The sequence below is a fragment of the Musca domestica genome, unplaced genomic scaffold (assembly GCF_030504385.1).
Source record: "Musca domestica strain aabys unplaced genomic scaffold, Musca_domestica.polishedcontigs.V.1.1 17, whole genome shotgun sequence".
In the NCBI taxonomy this organism is placed as follows: Eukaryota; Metazoa; Arthropoda; class Insecta; order Diptera; family Muscidae; genus Musca; species Musca domestica.
The window spans coordinates 2,109,671-2,136,921 of record NW_026712230.1 but is presented as its reverse complement, the minus strand read 5'-3'; the positions used below and the strand labels follow the sequence as shown (position 1 = coordinate 2,136,921).

Genomic DNA, 27,251 nt, shown 5'->3' with positions numbered 1-27,251 from the left:
GAAAGATAAAACTCCACGACTTAAGGGACAAATTAGGTAGGTTCATTTTTTCGAGATCGGCTGGAGCGTAAGTTATAAAAGCTTCGTTTAGCCGCCTGGCGTCTAACTCAAATCGTTCGAAAGATAGCGTGATTACAACAGACAGACGGACATCGCTAGGTCGTCTTGGAATTGTTCGCTGAATATAATATTATGAATATTTCGAGGAGTTAGAATATCGTATTTATGTCTTTGCATGAGACTACCTTTCTGATTATACGTACATAAATTGCTTGACAATGAATAATCGTTGATATGTTTGAAAGCCTTTCATTGTTAAGAATTTATGTGTTAATTGACCATTTATTTGTTCAGTCCATGTGTTTTTGATACGAAATGGAAAATAAATTTAAATTCATTTATTTTATTTAACATTACATTTATTTATATGTACACACACTGAGATAAAACTGAAGCGATTTATTCTGCTGGGTGACTTTTTATTCATAAAGCTACGAAGCTAATTTTTGGCTCAAGGGTTACGTAAATAAGCAAAATTGTCGATTTTTAATTTAATGTATTTTTTACACCCTCAGCCATATGGCTAGAGAGGGTATAAATCATTTGATACGGCCAAAACCTGCCTCATCGAAATAACGGTTTAAACCCTGGGTCTATTTGAACCAAATCTAAAGCGGATCTAGCGATGTTCGTCCGTCTGTCTGGCTGGTTGGTGATAAAGATAACTCTCGATGAGAGTATCCGATTTGGCCCAAACTTGGTACATAGTAATATTATTATCAAACTTATACCGAGATCGGAGATGGGCAATATCGGTCCATTCCAGCAGGTACCTACCTCTCCCACAAAAGGTCGAAATTAAAAAAAATATATATTTTACTGGTCCGAATTTTCTCCAACTTTGCAAATCCTAATATTTCCATCAGTGCTTCATCAGGTGCGAAAATGGACAATATCGATCGACTCCATCAAGTCCCTCCCCCAAAGTATAAACATTTTTCAATAAATATAACTCTTATGAAATGTGATGTAAGAGTCCGATTGTCTTCACATTACACACATCACAATATTTATATTAACCCAAGGTCTGATGTGAAGATGGAATATATCGGTCCACATCTTCTGGCACCACCCCCACAAAGGCTTAACATTTTGAATATCCACGAAACTAATAAAACACGAAATTAACATCCAATTCTATTCAGACTTGGCACATCCCAATGTTTCTATTAGCACAACATTTGTTATAAATGTAGTAGATATCGAATTTTTCCTTCTGGTACCGGTTCTCTTCCATCCGGTTCTCTTCCAATTACACACATCACAATATTTTTATTAATATCGGTGCACACCTTCTGGTACCTCCCCCACAAAGGGTAAACATTTTGAATATCCCCGAAGCGCATAAAACGCGAAATTAACATCTGATTCCATTCAGACTTGGTACATCTCAAAATTCTCATCAACACAAGATCTATTATAAAGATGGCAGGGAACAGACCATTTCTTCTGATAACTCCCCTACATAGGGTTCAAGACTCTGAAAAACAAAACACTCAACGAAAGCGAATTAAGCTACCAGGAAAGCTTTGCCATTTTTTATTTTCAATCCACTGGTAATGCAAAAAGGGGTCTGTATGCATTATCTTTTATTGAGTTATTTAGTTCATACAGCTTTCAAGTTTTTGCTGGGTGGGACATTAAATATCTATCACGGACAACCTACTTCTGACTGAATTTTCCACATATGTTTTTTTCGAAATCGATATCAAATCGTTTAATATGCTTATCAGAAAGCATGCAGAAATTTTATAACGTAACGATTATGCATTTTGAGGGATTCTTAACCGCAAAAAAATAATTGTTGTGCAAACATTTTGTTTATGTGGCTTTTGACGATAAGAGGCGGCGAAGGCTATTGACACTTGTTGGCAGGAAATTTGATAACCAAAGCTATATATAAACACGTATGGGTGTATCCAGGGCAGAGGTGTCGAAAATGTTTTCGTAACTATTTATGTAAAACGAGTGACATATTTTTTTTTAAGTAAAATAATAAATAAATCCGTTTTAAGTTTCCTCATAAACTGTATGAGACATTAAATTGCATTTCTTTTTTGTTTGAAACATTTGTTTCTATTGACATAATACTCGAAAGAATGCCATCAAGTTACTTTGTCGGTAAATGGTAATTTTCTTTATTCTCGAAATACTCATGACAGACCCTACAAATTATATATATACGATACAGTTTATAAGGAAACTTAAAACGGATTTTTTTTTTCTAAGCCACTCGTCCGACAGCTGTTAAAATTATTCCAGTGACAAAAATGGTAAAGACTAGACAAAATGCATTCTGAGCAGATGGTTTGTGTCTATACTATCTAGAATTACAGCTCATGACAGGACAATGTTAATATAAACAAGTAAAAAAGCTGTAAGTTCGGCCGGGCTATACGAAGACGTGGACCTGCACAGACAATTTTCTGGCATGGGTATCTATTACGAACTTCACATGCGAAATTTGAAACAATTCCGGTAAATAATGTCGTTAAAATCATCCAAATACCGAATATCGGGGGGTACCTTTATATGGGGGCTATATGATAACTTGGACCTACATGGCCCATTTACGAACCTTCTATCTTAATTTGTTCGAAATATAGCGTGATCATAACAGACAGACAGACGGACATGGATGGAATCGTCTTAGAATTTTATGCTGATCAAGAATATATATACTTTGTTGGGTCTGACATGAGTGTTTCGAGGAGTTACAAACGGAATGACAAAATTAATATACCCTCCATAGTATGGTGGAGGGTATAAAAACAAATTTATAGAAAAAATGACAAATAAAAGTTTGAAAAATCCAAAAATTGGATTTCAAAATTATATTCCATAGACTTTCCCAATTAATTACATATTGCCTAAGCGGTTTAAATCGCTTAACATTGCTATGTTTTTACGATATCATAACAACAGAGGTATTTTTACAGGGTTGCCATTTTTTGACTCTGTCTTGTCCCATCTTTATACTTCTATGCCTTTGCCAGTGACAGCTCATTACATTGTTTACAAGCGTACAAAAGCATCTTGGTGAGAGTTTTCCAGAAAAAAGATATTCGTAGTGGAATTCAAGCGTGATTAATGTTATTTCTTTTATTTGGCTGGAAAACCGCAAGTGGCTATCGTTAGAGCACTTCAGCATTTAAATAATAAATAAATCTTTTGTGTCTCGTACCATCGCTCATTACCGTGATACTGGTAGCGTAGCCAGACGCCAAGGAAGTGGGCGCAAGAAAACAGCAACATCAGCAGAAATGGTTCGAAAAGAAAAAAAATGCGACTTGATCGAAACCCGCATCGCAGTGGCCGAAAAATGGCTCGTGAGCTGAACATATCACAATATTCCATTCGGCAAATATTGAAAAATGAGCTCGGGTTAACCCAATGAAATTCCAAAAAGTCCAAGACTTACACCGCAACAGAAAGAAAATAAGCCCAAAAGAACTAAAAAGTTGCTTCGCTTAGCCGAAAGTGGTGTACTGCCGAATTTGATTTTCTCCGAATTTGGCCACCAAAATCTACGGATACCAATCCGTTGGACTATTGTGTCTGGAGTATTTTGGAAAGCAAAGTTGGCACTAAAAAATACCAAAGTGTCGATCACCTCAAGTAAGCGCTTCGCCGGATATGGGCCAAAATATCGCAGAGCAACATTCGGGCAGCGTGTGACGGTTTCATTGTAGAGTCAAATCAGCTGGGGTTTGTTACTACCTGTAATTACTATGCCATGGGCCCGGCCGAACTTTTTTTTTTTTTTTTGCTTTTTTACTTGTTACTTTTTCCATGTGTTCTCACCTTGAAGCATTAGTCACTAAACGCGCTTACCTATATTTAATGTTGTGATAAAAAATAATTAAAATAAATATATACATATGCTAACTAATGTGAGCATAAATATATACATATGTTTCCATATAAACACCATTGTACGCATTTGTGTACATTCACCCTTGGGATTGTGCCAACATTTGCGTCATATAACAAATTCAAAAAGCGCTTGTGGTTGTCTTTTTATAAATATAATTAATTTATAATAAACATACTTATGCATATGTAGTAGTATACGCGTATATATAACATATTAGAAAAACTAGCCAAAAATTTCAAAAATTAGATGGCAATCCTTCAGAATAAACACATTAACCAACCAGAATAATGCTAATATATTTTACTCAGCCAAATTTGTCTGGATAAGAGTGGCAAGAGAGAATGTCATATTCGCGCGTGTTCTCTTCGTTTTGTCTGCAAGTTTCATCAGTTATTCGGATGTGGTGATCAAGTAAAAGAAGGGAAAATATCACAATTAGTACTATTTTCCAAGTTCTGAAACATAATTAGGTCCGTTACGATAACAAAGACCTAATACATAATATAAAAGGATGGGACATTTCACTGTCGCTTTGATTCAATAGATGTATAGCATAAAAATGTGTTGTCACCAAATCGTGCCCATGGTAGAAGAATATAGGTAGATGCATCAACGCTTGCGAACATTGATGTGTCAAAATTTTAAAATTGTTTTGTCAAAAATAAGTAAATTTTTATATTTTTTCTTATACAATACAAATTGGAGGTTGTTACAATATGTATTTCTCAACAATTTTAACAATTTTTCATTCAACATTTTCAATTCCAAAATCGGTTTGACAGTTCATTGTCCCAGCAGCTGTGTCGAAGCGACTACCTGTATTCTTCTACCATGATCGTGCCATAGCATTATGTTATAATTTAACAGAGTTGAATTTTCTATGGGGCTCTCGCTGATTTTTATCGATTGTATGTAAATGATCTGGAATAGATTGTTGAGACCATGTCTATCATATTTGATCATTTTTATCATCATTTTTTCAGCTATTTTTCGGCGATTTCGTTGTAACATATTTAACTTTTCGATGCATTGGCGTTGGTAGTGGAAAAATATGTTATGTCACGATATCGTGACATAATTTAACAGAGCTGACACATTTTAAGGGTTGTTGTTGATTTTTATCGATTCAAAGTACAAGGAAGATTTTTGGAATAGATTTTTGAGAACATGTCTATCATACGTGATATTTTTTTCCGCGTATTTCCGCCATTTTTGGGCGATATCGGAATAACACATTTTTCAATGCATTTCTGTTATATCGCTTGCTATCTACTACCCGATAGGAAAATTAAAGCCCATATGCATTTTGTCCAATCTTTATAGTTTTATGTCTTTGCTAGGTGTATTTATTCATAACAGTGTTGTCCAAAAATTAAAATTATTCGGTCGGCGTTTTTCACCACAAATATAAACTACATTCTTTTATACGTGTTCCAGAACCGACGTAACTATGCACCTTTGCTTTCGTTAATGCGCTTATTGTTAATGCTATCAATTATTAAATGCGTTATCACTTCGTAGTGAATTACCGCTATTTTGCTGATTACTCTTTCTTCTGATATTCATTTTATTATTATTGAGCGCAATTGGCTCATTTACAGAGCATAAGTTGTGGAATTGTTTATTGCTTATGGAATTTCTATTGCTTTGTGTGGAAGAGACACTCCTGTTTGAAAAAATAGAGTGGGAGCCAAAATATAGTGTAATCATGAGGAACAAATTGTTTGCTGATCCGTGTGTGTATTTAATGCAAGTAGGCATTGCCTCATTTTCAGAGCATAGGTTGTGGTGAGTTGAATCGTTTGCTCTATTGTCTTGTGTGGAAGAGCTCCCGAGACACTCCTGTTTGAAAAAATAGAGTGGGAGCCGAAATATAGTGTAATCAAGAGGAACAAATTGTTTGTTTGTTGATTTGTGTGTGTGTAAAAGCCAGTAGGCTTCATATTGTTGTGAAGATGGTGAAGGGGGGGGTGATCAAAGAAGAGAAAATCAGTAGAAGGGCCGGTGGGTTTTGTGTACAAAAGCCAACGTACGAAAATATACTATACCAAACGTTTGCAATCGTTTCGTTCTGTATTTTCTCGTAGAAAAAAATGAAACAAAATCGATATTAAGTTAGAGGGACTTTTTTTTATTTTGTTACTGTTTGTGTAGATAAGTGGAAACAAAAACAAAACTGAAATGTACTCGGCTGGATGACGGAACATTAGAAACAAAACAGTACAAAACTCATTGGAAACGCTTGCAAGCGTTTCCCTCAACTCATTACAAATAATTTAAAAACATATTTTAAGTAAAATTCACGCCTTTTTATTCATTTATTAGGCTTATCATACAATGGAAAATGTGCAAAACAATAATTAGAATGGCAACTCTAAATATAGCAGTCATTATTTCTCACAGCAAACGTTCCCGGCGATCTGTTCGCAAACGATACAGCTCGACAACTCACGGCCGAAGTACATTAAAGCAATCGTATTGTTTGTGTATTTCTTGTATAGAAACGTTTGTGGTTTTGTTTTGTATGGAGTACAAAACGATTGAAAAAAATTAAAGTTTGTGACTTCGGGTGAGCAGTACATTATTCGTTCCGTTTGTTTTCGTTCGCTGACAAAAGCAACAACATCATATGCCTTGTTGATACAGATTAGCGACAATTTGGTATACAACACCGGCCAGCTTACTTAAGTAAGTTTAAGTAGTCTTAAGTGTATTGCATAGATTTAATTTAAGTTTATTACCTATTTAGTTGTTTAATTTTTCAAATCCCTTTTTGATAAAATACTCTTTTTCAGGGCATAATTTAAGTTGTAGCCTTATGCCATGTTGTGGCACTTTTTGTTAAGGTAAAGTAGACGTTGAATACATGCACGTTTATTTATAGATTAGTTAGGTTTAGGTCATTTAACCTGTGTTTGAACTAAGATTTGAATTAAAAAAATGGACGAAAGCTAAAACTGAAACTGATTAGCGACAATACTTTTCATCGTGTTGGTTGGTATGCAAGTTTTTGGTACAATAACCGATTTTGCCTTTAAGATATCGAAGAAAATTACAAAACTAGTAGATTATTGCAGGTATTCGAATAGAGCAACGGTAAGGCAACCACTAAACGAGTGATCGGCAAGTGTAGAATCTGCTCTTTTGGAACAAATTTCTCTCACGAGCATAACATGCTCGCCTTTACTCGAGCGAGACCGAAAAAATAGAGTTTTGTTTGTTTTGTTTTTTTTTCTACTTAATTATAAATTTCTGGAAAATATATGTACGGCAAATTTTAGATTAAGAAAGTTAACTTTACACTAACTCTTTCTAACTTATCAATATCAAAAAATAGTCACTGCTTAGGCTACATTAGATGAAATCGTATTAAATATATAAAACATATAATAAATATACGAAGGATTTTTTTTAAACATTTTAAAAAAATTATATGACATATGTGAATGTATATTGATAAAAGTGTGTATATGTAGTACTTACAATGCAGAGTATATCAAAAATATATATAAATCTCTTGACTGCTGATTTGGACGCCATATTTGGTGCTGTTTAGATTTGTTAATATAGGCGGGTATTTTATGTGAATCCAATTTGAAGAATACTTTAGGCAGCTGCAATTTTTTTATAAGAAAAAAAAAACGATATAAATTTGTTAATACTTTCGTCAGACTTGTGTACTTTTTGCCGGACCGCCGAGCATAGAAGATCTGTTAACTAAATTTGTTTGATTTTATATTATTTTATTTTTGTTTATTCTCTTAATTTGTTTATTTGTACATTTGTGTCTATTCTTTTTTCCTTAATGAGAAAGTAAACATTAACTTGTACTGAATTATTGACCAACAACCGCAAACCGAACAGAGAAGCATTTCTAGGCCATATTCATTTTATTTTACAAAATAAGTTTTATGCTGCGGTATTTTTTAATGGTGAATAGAAACATTTTTTTGATCGCGCTTTGCGTAAAAACATATATAGAACACTTTTTTATGATATCGATCGGAAGCATAGATTTAATTCTTTATTATTTTGGATGTTTGTCTTATATTTGATCACTACATTATATCAATTATTTATCTAATTTGATTTTCGACGAAAAACAAGGTTCATCAACCACTATTTAAACACATTCCATTTAATAAGTTTTCATTAATTGACACAAACAAGCATGAATGATAAAAAAATAAAATTTATTCGTTTAGGCTATTCTGCAGAAGGCATGCAGAGTGTACTGTTATATGGAGGCTATACAAGATGTGGACCTGCATACGATTTTTTTGCCATAGGTTGTAGCACGCATTAAGATCTTTCAATACGAAATCTGAAACGATTCCCGTGAATAATGTTGCTGGAATCATCCAAATACTGACTATCGGGAGGTACCGTTATATGGGGACCATACGAAGACTTGGACCTACATACAAAAGTAGTACCCATTATGAGCTTCGAATACGAAATTTTAAATAATTCCTGTAAATAATGTCGCTAAAATCATGAAAATACCGAATATCGGGAGGCACCGTTATATGGGGGCTATACGAAAACGTGGACCGACATGGTCCGAATGTAACCTATCTACTTTGTAGGGTCTATTATGAATATTTCGAGGAGTTACAAACAGAATGACAAAGTTAATATACCCTCCATGGTGAAGGGTATAAAAATGAGGTCATATTTAATTAATGGCATTAATACAGAAGAGGATTTTTTCGGAATAAATTCTTAATTTTTTATTCACATTCTTTTGAAACATTTCTCAACTATAGCCTAATATTCACTCTCCTTAACAATAAATGCTCTGTTCCAGAATCAGAATCTTCTTTCGATATCATAAAGGAAAGGACAAACCCCAGAACTACATCGAATATTTTTTGGGGGGATGTTTTCCACTTAGTATATTTTCAAAATATGACAATTGTAGTCCCTTCGGCTAGAAGATGTGGCTAGGGCCTTTAAACCACTAAAATCAGTCGGGGATTAAACCGAAACGAGAAACGCCACTAAACGTTTTCATAGTCTGTCTATAGTTTTTGTAGTCTGCCTAATAACCGCCAATTCTTTTGTAAATTACAGCTGAAATGCGAAAATCCCCTTGAGACTCATGTGTGGGCACGCCCCAAAGAGAAACCTCCGTCGGCAAATACTGATGATTCAGTCCTCCAGCGGCAAGACGCCATCGAAATAGGAGCTGATGGAGACACTACCAGCAACCCATTCCACCCATGATGGTGTCGACCGAAAAAAGGCTAAAGCAAAAAGGGGATATAAGAGGTCGGTTAAATATTGCCGGCCGGGACTCCTCACAGATCACGGAGAGGGAAAGAATCCTGATCAAGATGAACATCAAGGTAGTTAGGAAATTCGAAAGAATCACCCGCAACAATCGAGCTGTTTTCTTGATCGGATTACTCTCACTCTCCTACCTACCGATCTCAACAAAAAGGTTGAGGACTCCGTGGTGGTTAAAGAAGCTAACACTGATGAAAGGACAATTCCTACTATCACACCAAGTGCTGTCACCGCGGACTCGAAATCTTCTGCTAAAAACGCAGAAGACGTAAGGCCAAGAAGGCAGAACCGGTCATTACTGCAGCATTGGCGGTTCCAACGGAAACCGAAACATGTTAAGTATTTATTTCAAATTACTCAGACTTTAGTAAGGGTCCAGGTCGAGTAATTCGAGATGTTGGAAAGAGAATGGCAAATGTCATATACCGTCATCTAATGGTGGATGACACAAAAAAGTCGTTCGTTGAGCAAACTCTTCACAACACATAAACAAAACCTAATCGAAGTCGAAAAGGATGAAAAAATCTTTTTTTTTTTTTTTTTTTTTTTTTTTGAAATAAAATACTTGTTTTATCAATAGAACTATAAAGAAAAGGGTCATGCATTTTCTAATGGTTTTTTTTCGCAATTTTCTGACTGATTTATGCTTGCAGGTTTATTGGCTCCATGTTGATGACAATTGGGCGCCACAGTGCACTTTGGACTTGTACATTTAGCCATTACAAATGGCTTCAAATAGAAAAAAATCGTCCAAGTCCTGCAGTGCAGTTCAAGCTAGATACGCTTGTATGCTGCGGAATTCTGGTAAAATAACATTAAAGTAATATTTTTTTAGAAATGGCTTAACATCATCACCCCGCTTATTTTCATATCCCACACTTTTTTCGTGCTAGAAAAAGTAAAGGAGAGAATTATTATGAGAGGACTGTTTCGATATGTAAGTGCGGGAGTGAAAAACTTGTAAAAATGTTCACAAAATTGCAAGCCTTCAAAATCAACATATCACTCAATCAAAAGATGGTACTTAGTAAAAAGCATTAACTTTTGATGCTTTTTACTAAGTAAAAGCAGTAAGTATTTGTGTGTTTTCCCTTAATTTTGCCTTTAAATGTTTAGGGTATACGAACGCACTCAAGTGAGAAATGGTGGTCATCCAATTTTGACATAGTCTTTAAAACATTTCGGCCGTTCTCTCAGGAATAAATGCTTCAATAGCACGTTGCCACTGAGTAAAAGAAATTCCTACCCAAATTTCCGGAAAACTTACCAACATTTTTTTATTATTATAACAAAAGCAAAAATAGTGTCTTAATTGTGCGAGCACAAGTGTATAAGCAATTTGCATTCCATTGCCTCCAAAACTGCCTTTATAAATGAATTTCAAGCTTCGGTCCGTCTCAGCCATATTAGCAATCGCTTATTAACAATGCAGAGTTGGTAGAAATGAATTGTGTGTACGTTGATAAACATATGTATGTGTGTACATCAGTAAGTTATAATTCAAAAACCAGTTTTCAATCATAAAAGCTGTGAAGATACCTTCAACTGATTACTAAACAGACAATACGCTTCCAACGATGTGCGAGAATTAATGAAATTTTGCTTTCTCTTTCTTTTTCAACTTCTTTTGTATTTCTCTTTTTTTTTTTTTTTGTTTTGCTGATCAGTATTTAGGTTCTATGCACTTTCTGGGCAATTAAACTTTCCATAAAATTTAAGGTGGTGTACGGTACTAATAAAAGTTTTGTTCGTCTGCTTTTTTCAAATCATGCTAAGATTTTAGAAGATATAGAAATATTCTAAATATCTGTGCAAAATTGAAAAGATTTGATTTTAAAAAAGACGGTATTTATCTGGTCGATTTATAACTCACCTAAAAATAGGGGTTCACAAAATATATTACAAATTATAGCTGACACTCAAAATATCCTTCATAATGGCTAATGTCTTTCTCAAATCCAGTGATACCGCCGAGAAGAAAATCCTAAGAGAAAATCTTGGAAGAAAAATACAGGTAGGTGCATCAACGTTTGGAAACATTGATATGTTACATTTTTGAAATGTACATATTTTCAAAAATAAGTTGATTTTTATATGTTTTCTTATACGAGACCAATCGGAAGTTGCTATGATATGCAAATTTTAACAATTTTTTCAAATTTGAATAAATTTTCACTTAAAAATTTTCAGTTTCAAAATTGGTTTAACAGTTCATTGCCCAGCAACTGTGTCGATGCGACTACCTGTATTCTTCTACCATCTTCTAATGTCAAAACGCATTATTGTAATTGAAATCACAGAACAGAATGATAAACAATAGCCAAAAAAAAGTGTAAACAAATTTTGACATTACGTCTGGTTTTTCAAATTAGCAGGAACAACTTGTTTTTGCGCCATGATGGTTATAGGCCTCTTTTGCTGCTATGTTCCGTGCATATAATCAAACAAAAAACACACGACAGCAAAAATTTATAAAATTGGAACTTTAAAGAATATATTGTTTTTTACAAAACTAGACATATACCATGTTATTTAAATTTTTTCGGTTCTGTTATTCCACATTTAATTATGTATATTCTATTTCTATCTACAAAATATCAACACATTTCCGACGAATAACAAATTGTAAACATATTCACGTGTTGATTTCACTGTGCGAATGTAAACACTTTCAATCTGTCACAAAAACAAAACAAATAAATGCTGACGCTTATCCCAATAATTTCAGTGTTGCAAAACTTGCAGTTTTTGTTTCGATCTTGATGCACCATTATCGGGATCTGTTTACGACGCAAGTATCTCACGGATCTGGTGACCCGTTACGCGTAGCTAAACCAAACATTTTGTACATTTGAAATTTCACTTTTGTTTATTCTTCTATTTTTAAAATAATATTCTATTCGTAAACATTAGCTTAACGTAAGCATAGCTGGCTCTTGTCCAACAATGTGTACATAAATACGAAAATTACGCGCGACAACAGAATTAGATGTGACATACATTCAGTCCGACGCACCATCCAAAGCTCAAAAGCGACTAAAAGCAACTGAACGCGTAGACAAGAACGAGGAACATATAAGTGCCTTCGTGAAGTTGGCAACGTTGCTAGCTATCGATAACAATTTCACCAAAACTACAGGGTGAAACTACATGTAATACTTTTTTTCAACTGTGCGTCAGAGAAAAAACCTGGAAACGATTTGAAAACAAAATTTATTTATGAAACAAGTAAGCAAAGGCTACAGTCGAGCGGGGCCGACCGTTCAATACCCTACAACACTATAATAAACGATACAGTTTATATAGGCGAGATACTCGAAAGAATTCCACAAGATATTGTGACAAATAATAAAAGAAAACCACCAGGTTTCGTTCTCTAATTTTCGAACAATAGCAACTTAAACTAATTTGCTCATTTGCAATATATTGGTAGATGTTGCACGTAAATGGTCTTCCTAGATCTGGAACAAATATTTCCCAAAGACCTATAATCTCTCAGAAGCGGCAAAAGATTAACAGTTATTATTGGTTTTTGACTGAAACGCATCTATATGGGATACAGACATTTGACTATATTCTTCAACGAAATCAGCGTTAACGAAATAGTCAGAAGTGCGTCTTTCCTGTATTTGTGAATTCTCCAAAAAGTCACTGGAATGGACATTTTCGTATTTAGTCTACAAAAGTTGGCAAACTATTTCACACATTGAATATTTTTGGATGGCCATCCAAAACTGCTTGGCTTTTGCAATGTCCGATAACCCCCATTCAAATGTGCGTGAGGATCGGGCGATAATTAAGACCTGCTGATAATTTTGCAGTTTTTTGGTCCATTTCAACCCCTAAATATATGGTGATCATCTCCAAAAAGAGTAGGCTTCTATTCTGACCCTCATCTTATCCCCATGCAAAATTTCGTAAGGATCGGGCCATAAATGCAATCTGTATAAGATATCCTGATATCTCCAACTACTTAGTTTTGTTAGCTGTAGAAATATTACCAAATGTTTAATTCAAAATGAAAATATGAGAAAATGTTACAAAATCAATATTTTCAGCTTTATAGAGATATTTTTATGCGATTTTTTTAGAAGTTTTTACTTTCCTGCCAAGAGGCCATTCTGAATTAATGAGAACTGTCGAAATCAGTTCAGCCGTTCTCGACATATAAGAGATCTTTCAAGCATATCTTCTTTGATGGACATATATATCGCACATATTTTGCTATATATCCGATTTTTTGGATGTTAACATCAATGTAAAGATCAGAAGTAACCTTGACATGGCTTTGTGATTTCGCCAGGATTTAAAATATTCGCGGTTTAATGAAAAATTTTTAATTTTTTCAACACAAAAGATATGGTCTATTTTATTCGCTAAATATTATCCGATGACCACCTAAATTGGTAGGCTTCTTCCCCGCCCTAAACTCTAGCTACATGCGAAATTCCGCGTCGATTGATCTATAATTGCGACCTGTATAGCTACTGCAAAATCCGACATTTTTTCAGTATTTGATCCATTTCAACCCCTAAACATTTGGCGATCATCTCTAAAAGAAATAGGATTACAAATTAACATGGACAGACGGACATACATAGCTAGATCGATTCAGCTCGGCTAGGAAGATCCATATATACTTTCCTATGTGGGAAACCAATATTTCGAGGTGTTACATAATTTTTGGCCCAATCAATCTTATAATACCCCCAACACATAGTGTTGTAGGGTATAAAAATTATGTCCATTGGTCCGTTCCAGAACTGCAAGAATGTAAAAGTTTTTACTACGATAACCAATTTTCTCTTTATGATGTCGAAGAAAATGGCAAAACTAGCAGATTCTTACAGGTACTGGAACAAAGCACATGAAATGTCGATAATGAATTCTCATACCTCAGTTTTTAATTCCATACATAACATCGCAAGCGGAAATTGTTGATCATAAGCATAACTAACAATAAAATTTTGACTTCCCCAAGGAACATTAAATGACACTGGAACACATTCATATGAACACGTTCAACAGAAGCTATATGACAAATGAGAATTTTTTTTGGCATATAAAATGTTCTCCAAATCAGTTTTTAGTATAACATTTTTTCCAATTTTCTGATATTCCACTGTTTTTTCCTCAACGTCTCACCTAGCGTATGTCTTTACGTTATAAGGCCGACTCTCTATTATGTCGTATCTCAAGGTCAGTTTTTTCGAACATGCATTTAAGGTGCAAGAACATAAAAAGTTTGAAGTCATGGCTAGGCATATTAATGTCAAATTATAATGAAAAACGACTGCAGGATTTTAGTGCGGCTCTGCAATCCCTTTATGAAATGTCACAAATCATGCCTAGCCATGACTTCAAGCCTCTTATTACTTATACATCGAGCGCATATTTACTTGCAGTTGACTACATATTTTTTTATTTTAATTTATATATATTTCTCACATCTATTTCCCCTTACTAACCTAATTTTCTTTTCTTTTGCAGGTTGCCAACATGTTGGTTTGACTTTCAGCAATGAAAACCATAAAATGACGATGCCCTTCCAGCTTTAATATTCTAGACTAAATTTTCGTGCTGGTGTCATCGCAATTGGGGAACTTGGGTAGGAGAAGGTACATCCCTCCACAACAATCCACCCAGGTTCCAACCCAAACGAAGCTCCACGCAAAAATATTTTTTCGCAGTAGGGTCGTATCGCGGGTTTGTGGCGCCCGCAACAAATTTTACGTAATGTAAACAAATATGCAACTCCCCCACTACGTCCGTATTACCCTAATGCAAGATCCATATTTTATATTCTACTAAATAATACTGCCTTAAATTTGGTACATTTTATACGTGTACTTAACTTGTGTGACACAAGATACTCGTAATGACTTTTGTTCCTCTACGAAGAAGCCAGCCGATGACTTAAGCTAGCCAAATGTGTGCCGTCGATTCATTTGCCAGCTTAGTGTCAGAGATTAAAATCCGATGCTTCTGACCCATATTGCGTAAATTGCAAAGCAACTGGTCATACTGCAAATTGGAAGGGTTGTCCCAACTCAAAGACATCGTATTGAAACAGCAATAAAAACGACGGAAACTGCCAAAAAATGTTAAACTAGCCCTATCAACCAGCTTAGTCTCACCAAACAAAACTTTTACAAGTTTTTTACGACCCACGCCTTGTCACAGTACAAAATCATCCATCATTGACAAGTTTTTGAAACTATCGAGCATATTTTTGCAGCCAGAAGAGCTCGGCTTGGAACAAGGAATTGAAATTTTTCTAGCTGAATACAACAAAATGTGAAAAAGTGAGGCAAAAATCTCTTCTTCACAATTGTTTACATTTTGTAAATTTCTGCTTATTCACTTTGTATGTAGCATTTACGAACGTCAATGTGTAGCAAAACAAAACGATTATAATTTTGCGTTTTTTTGATTATCACTGTTGTCATCGATAAGTGCAACATATTGTAACCGAAAAAAAGAAGACTCAATAAATATTTTACCACTACTACTACTACTTATGTATTCCCACCCTTAGTTATACATATGATCAACAATTTCCGCTTGCAATCATATGCATGGAATTAAAAACTGGGGGAATTCTTTATCGAACAACATTTGTTTATTTCATGGACCTTTTTCATTCATAATTTTATAAATAATTTTTTTTTTCAAAAACAAAAAAAAAATTCGATGTTATCAATAGTTATAGCATGTTCACACGGTAAATTGAATGACGTTGTTTGCTCTCAGAAACACGTATACGAATTAACACGTTCATACGGCACGATTCGTAATTCATAGTAAAATAATTACTTTTTTTAACAATTTTGTTTGTTGTTGATGGAAGAAATTATTGTTTTTCTCCCAAAGATTTATTATATCATTAATTTTACAATTTTCATTCACTTTTTCAACTTTTTGTGTAAATGTTCACATTTTGAACATATTTTTGTATTTTTCTATTTTTAAATTCTGCTGGAGAGACACTTGTCAAACATTTTTTCTGACGATACAAACATTTTGAAAATATTATCTCTTTTGTTTGCAGTTTTCTGTGGAAATTTCAACTCGTGGACAAAATGCGTACTTCGAATGAGAGAGAAAACAAAATTTACTTTCGTTTAAATGTTCATACGCCATTCAACATTGTAGTTTTCATTCATAATTTTCAGTCTTTCCAAAAATGTTTAAAATTTCATTAAATTTTTTTTTAGGGATGGGACACATTTTTTCGTTTTTCTGAGAGTGATTTGCTTTAAACAATGTACAAATATGAGTGTTCGCTCAGGAAATTTTGTGTGAAAAATTAGGTAGTTTTTTCATAGTTAAGGGTCAAACAACGAATAGAGAGCGAATCAAGTGCAGTGGAAACGCCACATTAGCGTTCATACGGCACGATTCGTTTTTCATAGTAATATATGCTCTGTTCCAGGACCTACAAGAATCTACTAGTTTCACAATTTTTTTGATATCATAAAGGTAAAATCGTTTATCGTAGAAAAAACTTTTACATTCTTGCAGTTCTGGAACATATCAATTATTTCGTTTTTCAAATTTTTTGCTGACATATTACATATATTTTTTATTTTTCTGTTTTTAAATTCGGTTGGAGAGTCACTTGTCAAAGATATTTTTGACGATAGATAAATTTTGAAAATATTCCCTCTTTTGTTTTCAGTTTTCTACCGAAATTTCAGCTCGCGGACTAAAAGCGTACCTCGAATGAAAGAGAAAATAAAATTTACTTTCGTATGAATGCACATAAGCCATTAACATTATATTTTCATTCATAATTTTCAATCTTCCTGAAAATTTTTAAAATTTCTTTAAATTTTTCTATTTTGAAATGTCATAATTTATTTTTTCGATAAATGCTCTTATTTATTAAGGACGGCACACATTTCATCTGATTTGAATGGAACAAAAAACAGAAATCTTAGTTCGCTCAGAAAATTTTGTGAGGGGAATCAGGTAGATATTTCATAATTAATGATCGAACAACGAATAGAAAGCGAGTCACGTGCCATGTGAACTTAACATAAGTTAACTTTTGACTTATCGGAAATCGACATGTTCATAGAAAAATCGAATTATCAATTTCATGCCACATCACTCATCTGTCTCAAAATCTGTATTCAGGCATGTTTACACTCGAATTTAACACACACTAGTCATTTACACATGACACAATTACAGAAGGTAGAGCAAATCTACGTTCTAATACATTTTTTGGTGCCCCCATTCTGTCAAAACATATACACAGTTTGTACATGTGTGTGTATTGTTTTGAACATGCTAAAACTGAGAAGGTAAACCATCCAACCAAATGTTTACAATTCTTCAATATTTTTTATTTGACAACATCATGTCATTGTCAAATTTATATTTATAAATCCATTGTATTTACACAAATCAGAGATGGGAGACAGTTTTTTATGCACTGAAATTTGACAAGATAAATTACAGAAAATGCAGAGGAAATGCTTATTTGAAATGACTTTACCTTTTTAATTCCACCCATGGTAGAGAAGAAGGTAAAGTCATGCAATCATATGTTTACAATTTTTTTCAAAACTATTCAGTTGACAACATCTCATTGTCAAAATGTTTATTTATAAATCCATTTTACATACACAAATCAGAGATGGGAGCCTACTTTCTATGCAGTGAAATTTGACAAGGTAAATTACAGAAAATGCAAAGATGGAAATGCTTATTTGAAATGACTTTGCCTTCTTAATTTTACCATGATTCCACCATGGTATTGAATAAAAAAAGAAAATAATTAGAAAATGTATTATTTTGAGATAAAACAATATTGTCTCTCTATCTTGGATTCAATATTGAGGAAAAAATCCAATATTCCATTATGATTTTATTAAACAAGTAAAATAAACAAAACCAATTTTTGCATGTTTGAAAGTGGACGGAAGAAAACAGCAACATCAGCTGAAATGGTTCGAAAAGTAAAGAAGCGACTTGATCGAAACCCGCGTCGAAGTGGCCGAATATTCCATTCGTAAATATTGAAAATGAGCTCGGGGTAAAGCCATTGAAAATCAAAAAGTGCAAAAACTTACACCGCAACAGAAAGAAAACAGACTCAAAAGAGCTAAAGAGTTGCTTCGCTTGGTCGAAAGTGGTGAACTTCCGAATTTTGTTTTCTCCGATGAGAAAACATTCGTTGTCCAGTAGTTTGTAAACGAACAAAATGATCGTGTTAACTTGCCAAAGAGGTCAACTGAAAATGTGCAGCTTCGGTTGGCCACCAGAACTCAAGCGCCGGTCATGGTGATGGTGTGCGCTGCCATAACAGCCGATGGCATCAGAATAAATGCCGAATATTAACGCGAAAATATTCTGGTGGGTTTCGTGATTTTGAGTACGTGGGTACCTACGCTATGGCTTAACCCCACGGAGCTCCAAACACCGGGTGAATACGATGCGTCTACCAACGCCCTCACAAAAGTGAGTACCAATTCGCTTCCACGTATTTGGACGCGGTCACATCCTTGGTTAGGAGCGGAGCCTATATAAACTCCTGCCTTTCAATGGATCAGGCACTCGGTTGATAAAGCAACTCCACATTCGAGCAACACACTCTCCTTGTGATTTGGGTTTAGACCAAAGCCACTGCGATGCTCCCACAAGGGGGCCAACACCAACTGCCAGGCTAGGTCAAAGGACCTAGAGGCATCTGGCACCCGCAGTACCAGAATATAGCCTCCGGTCAGGCTTCGTAACCGAATTTACTACCAGTTGGACTTCAAACAGTCCTGGACTGGTGGCCAAGGCCATCACAAACTAGCAACGTATCAACAACGTACATCAACAGTGGACACACAGACAACGACTCAGTCTCCCTCACGGGTGAATTGGGACCAAATACATGGCCATCGCCTTCACAATTAAGGACAAAAACACAACAATAAACAAGACCCTCTTCACGAAGGATCCCACAACATGACACAGTGGAAAAGAAATCAAACAACAACGAAGACACTAACAGCATGCCACAAAAACCAACAACTGCCAAGGAAGACCAGCAATTTAGAGCCTGAAGCAGGCACAGCAACTGGAAATTAACACATATTTAGCACATATTTACGTGGTGGTTAGTTCTCAGATTCCAGGACAGCAGCCCTTCTTCTATTAAATACCTCCTTGGAGACCACGTCTAAGGAACGAAATGTACCCTCATCTTCCAAACACCTACTGAGGTCCCCGCGGTCATCAACAAAAACCAAACCCATTCTATCAGTATCTCGTATGTCCTCATACAATGGACACTGCGTCAGCACATGCACGGAGTTAGGACCCCTGCCACATGCACATTCAGCAGTTTCAGATAGGCCCCTTTTATGTAAAAAAACATTTAACGAACCAGGACCAGTCAATATGAATCTAAGACTGAGGCCAAAACCAAAGTTTGGACGATTCAATACAAATGTCACATCAGGAATAAAGCTGTATTTGACCCTTCCATTTGGACTTTCATTCCATCTGCTTTGCCACCTGGAGATTAAACACTCTAGAAGTAGAGCTTTATTCGTCATAACGTCTTGAGACACATCTAACGATGTAACCCGGTCATGCTCCTCGAGAGGTAAACCTCTCTTAATCTTAAAGGCGATGCCACGACGCGTTACGTCCAAATCAAGGGGAGGAACACTTGGTAAAACCTGAAGTGCGTCCGTCGAAACCGTTCTACATACAGGCATACAACCAAGCAAAGCTTTCCTTAACCCTGCAGCAGACATTACTATACTGTACCAGATCGGTGAACCATACGTAACACAAGCAACAAATAGCCCGTACAGCTCGCTTCTGAGTCCCCAATCGCTTCTAAGGACCCTTCTTAGTTTACCCACCACAGCAAGCATCTTCAAGTCTACTGAGCACCTTATCCCACGAAAGGTAATCAAAAATACCCTGAAGACCACAAATATGGCAAGGACATATTTGGCAGATGACTAACATCACTACATTCTTAACATACATCCAGGCATCCTCAACATTACAACCCTTCTTAAAACCGTACTGGTGTATGGAAGACCTTTCACCATATATCTCCATCAGTCTGGACACCAGTATTCTGGAGGGTGTATTACAGCCTTGGGCACGCAAACATTTTGGCCGCAGACCTTGGACATTTCAACAGGACTCAGCATCACCGCACTCAGCACGCGCCACCCAAGCACGCTTCATTTCCAGCGTTACCAATCCTTTGGACTATTGTGTCTGGAGTATTTTGGAAAGCAAGGTTGGCACTAAAAAATACCAAAGTGTCGATCACCTCAAGCAAGCGCTTCACCAGGAATGGGCCAAAATACCGCAGAGCAACACTAGAGTACCGTGTGACATGGTTTTATTGGCCATAATTCGTGCCAAAGATGACTAATTCGAACAAATCTAAACTTGTTCTAAAATTTGATGCTATTTCCGACATTTTTTGCTTTCATTCAATAAAATTTAAAAAAATGTACAAATTATGGCGTTTGACTTTGTTGCAGTTTTTTTTATCTCCCCCTGTATAGATAGGTACGATTATATTTTCCCACATTTTTTACGGATTTGTCTACAAATTGGTATTTGTAGTTTGTAATGCGTTCTAGCCCTTGTGGCAGAACATTGAATATCTACAGTTGGTCTACAAGACCAACTGCTTCATATTCAAAAGTCTATTTGGCTCACTCCAGCGCAGAGTTGAATTTTTCTAGTTTCTTTGAAGTTGAGCAACCTTTCTTATTGAGCCATGAATTGAGCCACAATAGACTGCGTATTTATGTAACTCTCGCTATTTCCCCAAGGTCTAAACAACTACTCTGTTCCAGAACCTGCAAGAATATACTAGTCGATATAATCAGGGAAAAACGGTTATCGCAATAAAAAAATTACATTCTTGCAGTTCTGGAACAGACCAAACATCTTACACTGAGGTAAGATGCAAAATAACTGACTTTCAGCATTACCAAGTAAGTGTGGATTTTTGTTAATATTTTTGGATTTTTGTTAATGTTTGCCTTTGTCATTTGAAAAACAATTAAAACATTCTAGTTATTTTAAATTAAAACATAAAAAATTAAAACAGTGTGGCTTGTTTGTTCGGGATACCGTAGTATTTTGTTGTTGCAAAATGGTCAGGCTTTATCCCTTTATTGTTGTTTTTATAAAAACAACGTTTGTTTATTAGTGGAGAACGATGGTAATGTTTACCAGGGGGTAAGGCAGGGTATACCTAGGTTTCGGAAAGAGCCACCAATCCTCATCAGTTCCCTTGTTTTTTGTCTGGGATATTCTCCACAGAAGTTATTTTAAAAATAACTTCTGTGACAAAAAACATTTTTTACCCAAGTGACGAGATTGTAAGCTCAATAGAAGAGGAACCAAAGAATTAAATAAAACTAAAATTCTTTTGGAAAGTCTTCTAAATCTTACAACCGCACTTATAAACATTTACATCTTTCTCCACTTGTTATGCTTTCGTTCAACCTGAACGAAGTAGCATAACCATGTAAGTTGGTTTTGTCTGTTACAACAAAAACCCTTCGTCGACCGTGCCTTGTCTATTAATAGAACAGTGTGGCTTGTTTGTTCGGGATACCGTAGTATTTTGTTTTTGCAAAATGTTTAGGCTTTATCCCTTTATGAGTTTTGCCTTGTTAAGGCGAAGATCATATGTTTTATGATTTATTGTTTGTTTTCTCTTTCGAGACGAGCTTAATGATCTGAAATTTGCAGTGAAAAGGAAAGCCAGATAGACACTATCACACACTCACCACTATGCGATGCGTTTCGCCGTTGGTTAAGCGGCTCATCAGGCATATTTGGTGTGGATGATGGCTTACAAGGGCCGTTCTCTGGAAAGTAGTATATATTTCGAACTTATTGCAAATTAGCATATGCGAATTATACACTAGAAACTCTCCAGGTTGGACTCAAGTTCTATTGGCAGATCTTTTTCACAGCAAAGTTTTGTTTTTGTAGTGATGGATTTTTTGTCCACAACAACTACATTGCTTCCAATGCATACACTTGTTTTAGTGCTGCTTTAGGAAGACGGGTTAATGGCTCTGAACGTAGAGACGGCAACTTCTAGTTGGCTGCACACCGAGGTCCGCGGTTCAAATCCCACAGCCAGGCTCGGCTGAATTTTTGAGTTTTGCCTTGTTAAGGCGAAGATCATATGTTTTATGATTTATTGTTTGTTTTCTCTTTCGAGACGAGCTTAATGATCTGAAATTTGCAGTGAAAAGGAAAGCCAGATAGACACTATCACACACTCACCACTATGCGACGCGTTTCGCCGTTGGTTAAGCGGCTCATCAGGCATATTTTTTGTCTGGGATATTCTCCCCAGAAGTTATTTTAAAAATAACTTCTATGACAAAAAACATTTTTTTTATTTTTTCCCAAGTGACGAGATCGTAAGCTCAATAGAAGAGGAACCAAAGATTTTGGTGGCCATTGTGCGCTGGAAATGAAGCGATGAACCTCGTTTTGTAACCATTCTTGGGTGGCGCGTGCTGAGTGCGATGGTGCTGAGTCCTGAGAATGTCCAAGGTCTGCGACCAGCAACGGAGAGCAACCATCGGCTGTTATGGCGGCCCATACCATCACCATGGCCGGCGCTTGAGTTCTGGTGGCCAACCGAAGGTGCACATTTTCAGCTGACCTCTTTGGCAAGTAAACACGATCATTTGCTTGTTTACAAACTGCTGGACAACTGTGAGTCTCTTTTGAGTCTATTCGATCAAGTCGCTTCTTTACTTTTCGAACCATTTCTGCTGATGTTGCTGTTTTCTTCCGTCCACTTTCTTGACGTCGGGCTACGCTGCCGGTATCACGGCAACGAGCGATGGTACGAGACACAAAAGAGTTATTCACATGTAAATGCTCTAACGATAGCCACTTGTGGTTTTCCAGCCAAATATAAAGAAATCACACTATCACGAATCATTTTATTTCTGGAAAATTCTCACCCAAATGCTTGTAAACAATATAATGAGCTGTCACTGGATTAATTTTATCAGCTTTCGGACGAGTGGCTTAAAAATGACAGCAGTATGAAGTTGGTTGCCGTTGTTTTTTTTTATCTCAACCTGATTATTGAAATTCCTTGAAAGCTGAGTTTTGACTGGATATGTATTGATTTACAATCAGAGCTAAGATTTGCTCGCTGTCACTTGGGAGTGAAAATTTCTCTCGAGCGGAATTGCTCATTACTCACTCTTCTTTTGTGTATGGGCGATTCCGTTTCAATTCTGGGGGAGCCGAATCGCTCGAAATATAGTATTTTCTCTAAGAGTCATGTTGCAGACATCCAAAAAACAAAAAACGAGAGCGCTCGAATAGGAATAAGCATACTTTCTTCGTTTTTGAGTGGTAGCAAAGTCCGTTCAAAATCGAGCAGAGTCCACTCTTGCCGTGCACTTTTATAGTTTTTGTCATTCCGTTCCGTTCTATTTCTATGTATGTGTATTTTTATACCCTCCACCTTGGAAAGTAGGGTATATTAACTTTGTCATTCCGTTTGTAACATCCCTAAATATTCATCGTAGACCCCATAAAGTATATATATTCAAAATCAGCATAAAATTCTAAGTAAATTTAACGATGTCCGTCTGTTTGTCTGTTAAATCACGATACAGCCCACATTATTTTAGCAGAACAATTTGTATTGTGCCTAGGATAGTTCATATTGAAAATGAGATATATCGGTCCACGTTTTGGTATAGTCCCTATTTGACGGAACTTTCGGTATTTTGTTGATTTTTGCCACATTTTACCACGGATTTGTCTAAAAATTGGTATTTGTAGGTCTTGTAGCTTCTAGCTTGTGTGGAGAAACATTGTATGCATAGATGCACGTTTTGGTATAGTCCCCATATAACGGTACCTCCCGATATTTAGTATTTTGATGATTTTTGTCACATTTTTTAACGAATTTGTCCAGAAACTGGTATTTGTAGCTCATAATGGGTTCTAGCCCAGTAGCAGAACATTGAATATTTAGTTCCCAGTTTTCCTATTACGCACATGTAACGATAACCACCGATATTCTAGTCACATTTACCTACATAATTGTTTCAAGTTGGTATTTTAGTAGATTTGATAGATGACAATCCTTGAAGTATAAAATTGTTTATAGAGGTTCCCATTTTTGTATGGCCACATATAACGGCCTCACTCACTTTATGGTTATTTCATAAGTTTAACAGCATTATGCAAAAGGTCTTACTGGTATATGAAGTTTAAAGTGAAACACGCTTGAATTCAGATACTTTTATATAAAAATGTTTTCTAAATGCACCTTAGGGTAAGGAGGGGGGTATTAAAAGTTCGGCCCGGCCGAACTTAATATGTTTTTACTTATTTCTGTTTAAGTCTGTAGTTTAGTTTTGTTTCTTTTGCTGCTGTGCTTTGAGGAAATACATATGCATAGAAATACAACGACGGTATAAGAAAAATTCTAAAAGAGTGCTCTTTACTCGGATTCGAACGATTTTTTCGGCGGTCTGTTTACAACTAACACTGAACCGTAACTAAAACATGATTCGAACAGCCTAAAAACTATTTGAAAAATCAAACCGTGGACCGAACCAAGTCTAATCAATAAGTGGTTGGACAATATGCTGCTCTCAAATGAATAATAGGTGTAAAACTACGACTGACGAAGGAATGCTCTCACCGTTTGTCTTCGATCGAATCAGCAGAAGTCGCCCATGTTGTTTCATGGGAATGAGTAAAAATGTTGAAGTCACTCAAAAATGTTAAAAATATCAACTGCCAGATATATAGATTTTTTTTTGACTGGCTTAAGTCATCTTCGGAGAATGACTTAGGCCGATGATTTAAGCCAGTCAAAAAAGCCTTTTATGTACTTTCACCTAAACGTCGGCCAAATCGACTACTCTTGACAACAATTTGCCAATAAACTTAGTAGTTTTGGCTTTACTTTTATTAATTTCTTTGTGGCCGTGTTGCCCCATTTCCGCGAAATCCTTTGCGTTTGTGATATCGAGTGCCAAATTGTACTCTAAACGCATTTACCTTTCGCATAGCAATACATAGTCTGTTCCAGAACTGAACAAGAAGGTAAAACTTTTTACTACGATAACCGATTTTCCCTCCATGATATCGAAAAAAAAATTGCAAAACTAGTAGATTCGTGCAGGTTTTGGAACTGAGCAGAAGTGTATCAGCGATGGGAAGGAACATGTTTGTAATTAAGTTCAAATTCACTGGTAAATTACAGAAAATGCAAAAAATTAATAGAAATTAATTCGAATATGGAATTTTGATTTTATCGCAAATTTTTGTAGAAATGATAATATATAGAGTCGTAGAGCTATAGAATCCTACCCGGTGATTGTTACCGATCGAAAAGTCGTTAATAATCACCCTTATTACGGCTGGCGTAGTCGTACCGAAAATTGCAAGTTGATGCGTCGTAACGACTAATTGGTATTATGTGTGTCGTATGCGAGAAATTACAACTCTGTATGAAATTCTGTAACAATGTTCGTACCACAAGACGCGTTCTTATTCGACAAACACTGCAAAATTAGTCGTTAGAGATTTTGTTGCCGACACCACACAAAAGTTTATCCAAATTGACATTACAAAAGAATAAGTAATATACAAAATGGATTTTAAGAAGAAGTATGTATCAACATTACAAAAATATTTGTATGTACATCCTTTTCTAGATTTATAGTCAGAACAAAGAAACAATTTGACGAAATGATCCAGATCTTGCCAGTTAATCGAAATTTGTCTAGAGGTTACAGCAATGGCTTGAAAAAAATTAACATCAAGGAAGAATGGTACAAAACTCAATATCCTAGGACCGCCGGTTCGAACAGTCGAGGACTGGATAAAAGTCTGGACCGACTACAAATTCAAATTGAGGAAAAAGCTAGTTCATACCAAGGTAGAATGTCGTGCTACAGATGGAAGCCCCTTCAAGCAGTTCATTTTAAGCGACACGGAGGAAGCAGCATCACGCTTGTTACAATTAGAGACAATTGTAAATGCAGGGAAAAAACAATTGGAATTCAACAGCGTCCAACACCTGGTGATCTGGAGACTGAAGAGGAACTGTTTGGAGGGTTTAAAATTAGTGAAGACAAAGAAAACCACAATCCCTGCACACTGACTTTTCCAAGGGTAAACAGACTAAACCGAAATACGCAACAGAAGCAGGATGTGGTCATCCAGGATGTCTGTACGCTTCCTTCTGTAAGCAAAAATAACCCGCATTATTTTTCGCCTCAATTTTAAATCATTTTGAATATACTCATCTTCATCCTCAGTTAAAAAATTGCCAGGACTTAACATATTTCAATATTTAATTAAACAAATAATCGTTTTACTTCAACCATTTCAACTGACGCTTTTATTTTTTTTAACCGGGTAGCTCGTAAATTCAAAAAATGTGTATTATTCCAGAGCACCCTGCTTTTTCATATCTATTACAAAAAATACGTAGACGAAAATTGTACATAATACCAAAAATTTCTAGTTACGACAACGCCTACGACTACGTCTACGACACTTGAACGCCTACGACAACGCCAACCATAATAAGGGTGAATATTTCTTTTGTTATTTGGTCTGTTCCAGAACTGCAAGAATGTAAAAGTTTTTACTATTATGTCCGACTTTCCCTTTATGATATCGAAGAAAATTGCAAGACTATTGCTGGTTCTGGAACAGAGTAATTGTAACAAGAATATTTTTTTTTTTGTTTTTTTTTTTTTTTTTTTTTTGTAAATAAAACAATTTATTCAAATGGTTATTATTATTGGAAATGAGGTTACGTTGAATAAACCATTCAAATTTAAAAATAGAAATGAGTAGATACCTTTGGCCTACTTTGTATTCATTGTACCATGATTTTCATTATATCAGGGGCCCTATTCTGATAATTTTTTTGTTTGTTTATCACTCAAACCTAAAGACATATCAGTTTTCTAGGATAAGTTATGTGCGAATTCTGTCGTTCTTACAGAAT

General features: G+C 35.6%; 1 protein-coding gene and 1 long non-coding RNA gene across 6 annotated transcripts in view; one reads left to right on the top strand and one right to left on the bottom strand.

The window, feature by feature from the left end:
- LOC131801571 (protein late bloomer-like) overlaps positions 1-12,334 on the bottom strand; it is a 61,188-nt gene extending 48,854 nt beyond the window's left edge. Inside the window, exons 1-3 of one of the 5 annotated variants that reach the window (XM_059120370.1) lie at positions 12,230-12,244; positions 11,103-11,225; positions 7,421-7,551 (exon numbers count right to left, since the gene is read on the bottom strand). In XM_059120370.1, coding sequence (XP_058976353.1) covers positions 7,421-7,477 — 57 coding nt within the window. In that variant the 5' untranslated portion in view covers positions 7,478-7,551; positions 11,103-11,225; positions 12,230-12,244. Of the gene's footprint in view, positions 1-7,420; positions 7,552-11,102; positions 11,226-11,753; positions 11,904-11,972; positions 12,200-12,229 lie in introns of those variants that run through there. The other 4 variants (XM_059120369.1, XM_059120367.1, XM_059120371.1 and 1 more) reach the window with 4 other exon arrangements.
- Positions 5,493-9,543, top strand: LOC131801573 (uncharacterized). Its single transcript, XR_009341862.1, has 3 exons — positions 5,493-5,725; positions 6,263-6,625; positions 9,014-9,543. It is a non-coding gene; the product is annotated as an uncharacterized LOC131801573 (long non-coding RNA).
- Positions 12,335-27,251: the final 14,917 nt, after the last annotated feature.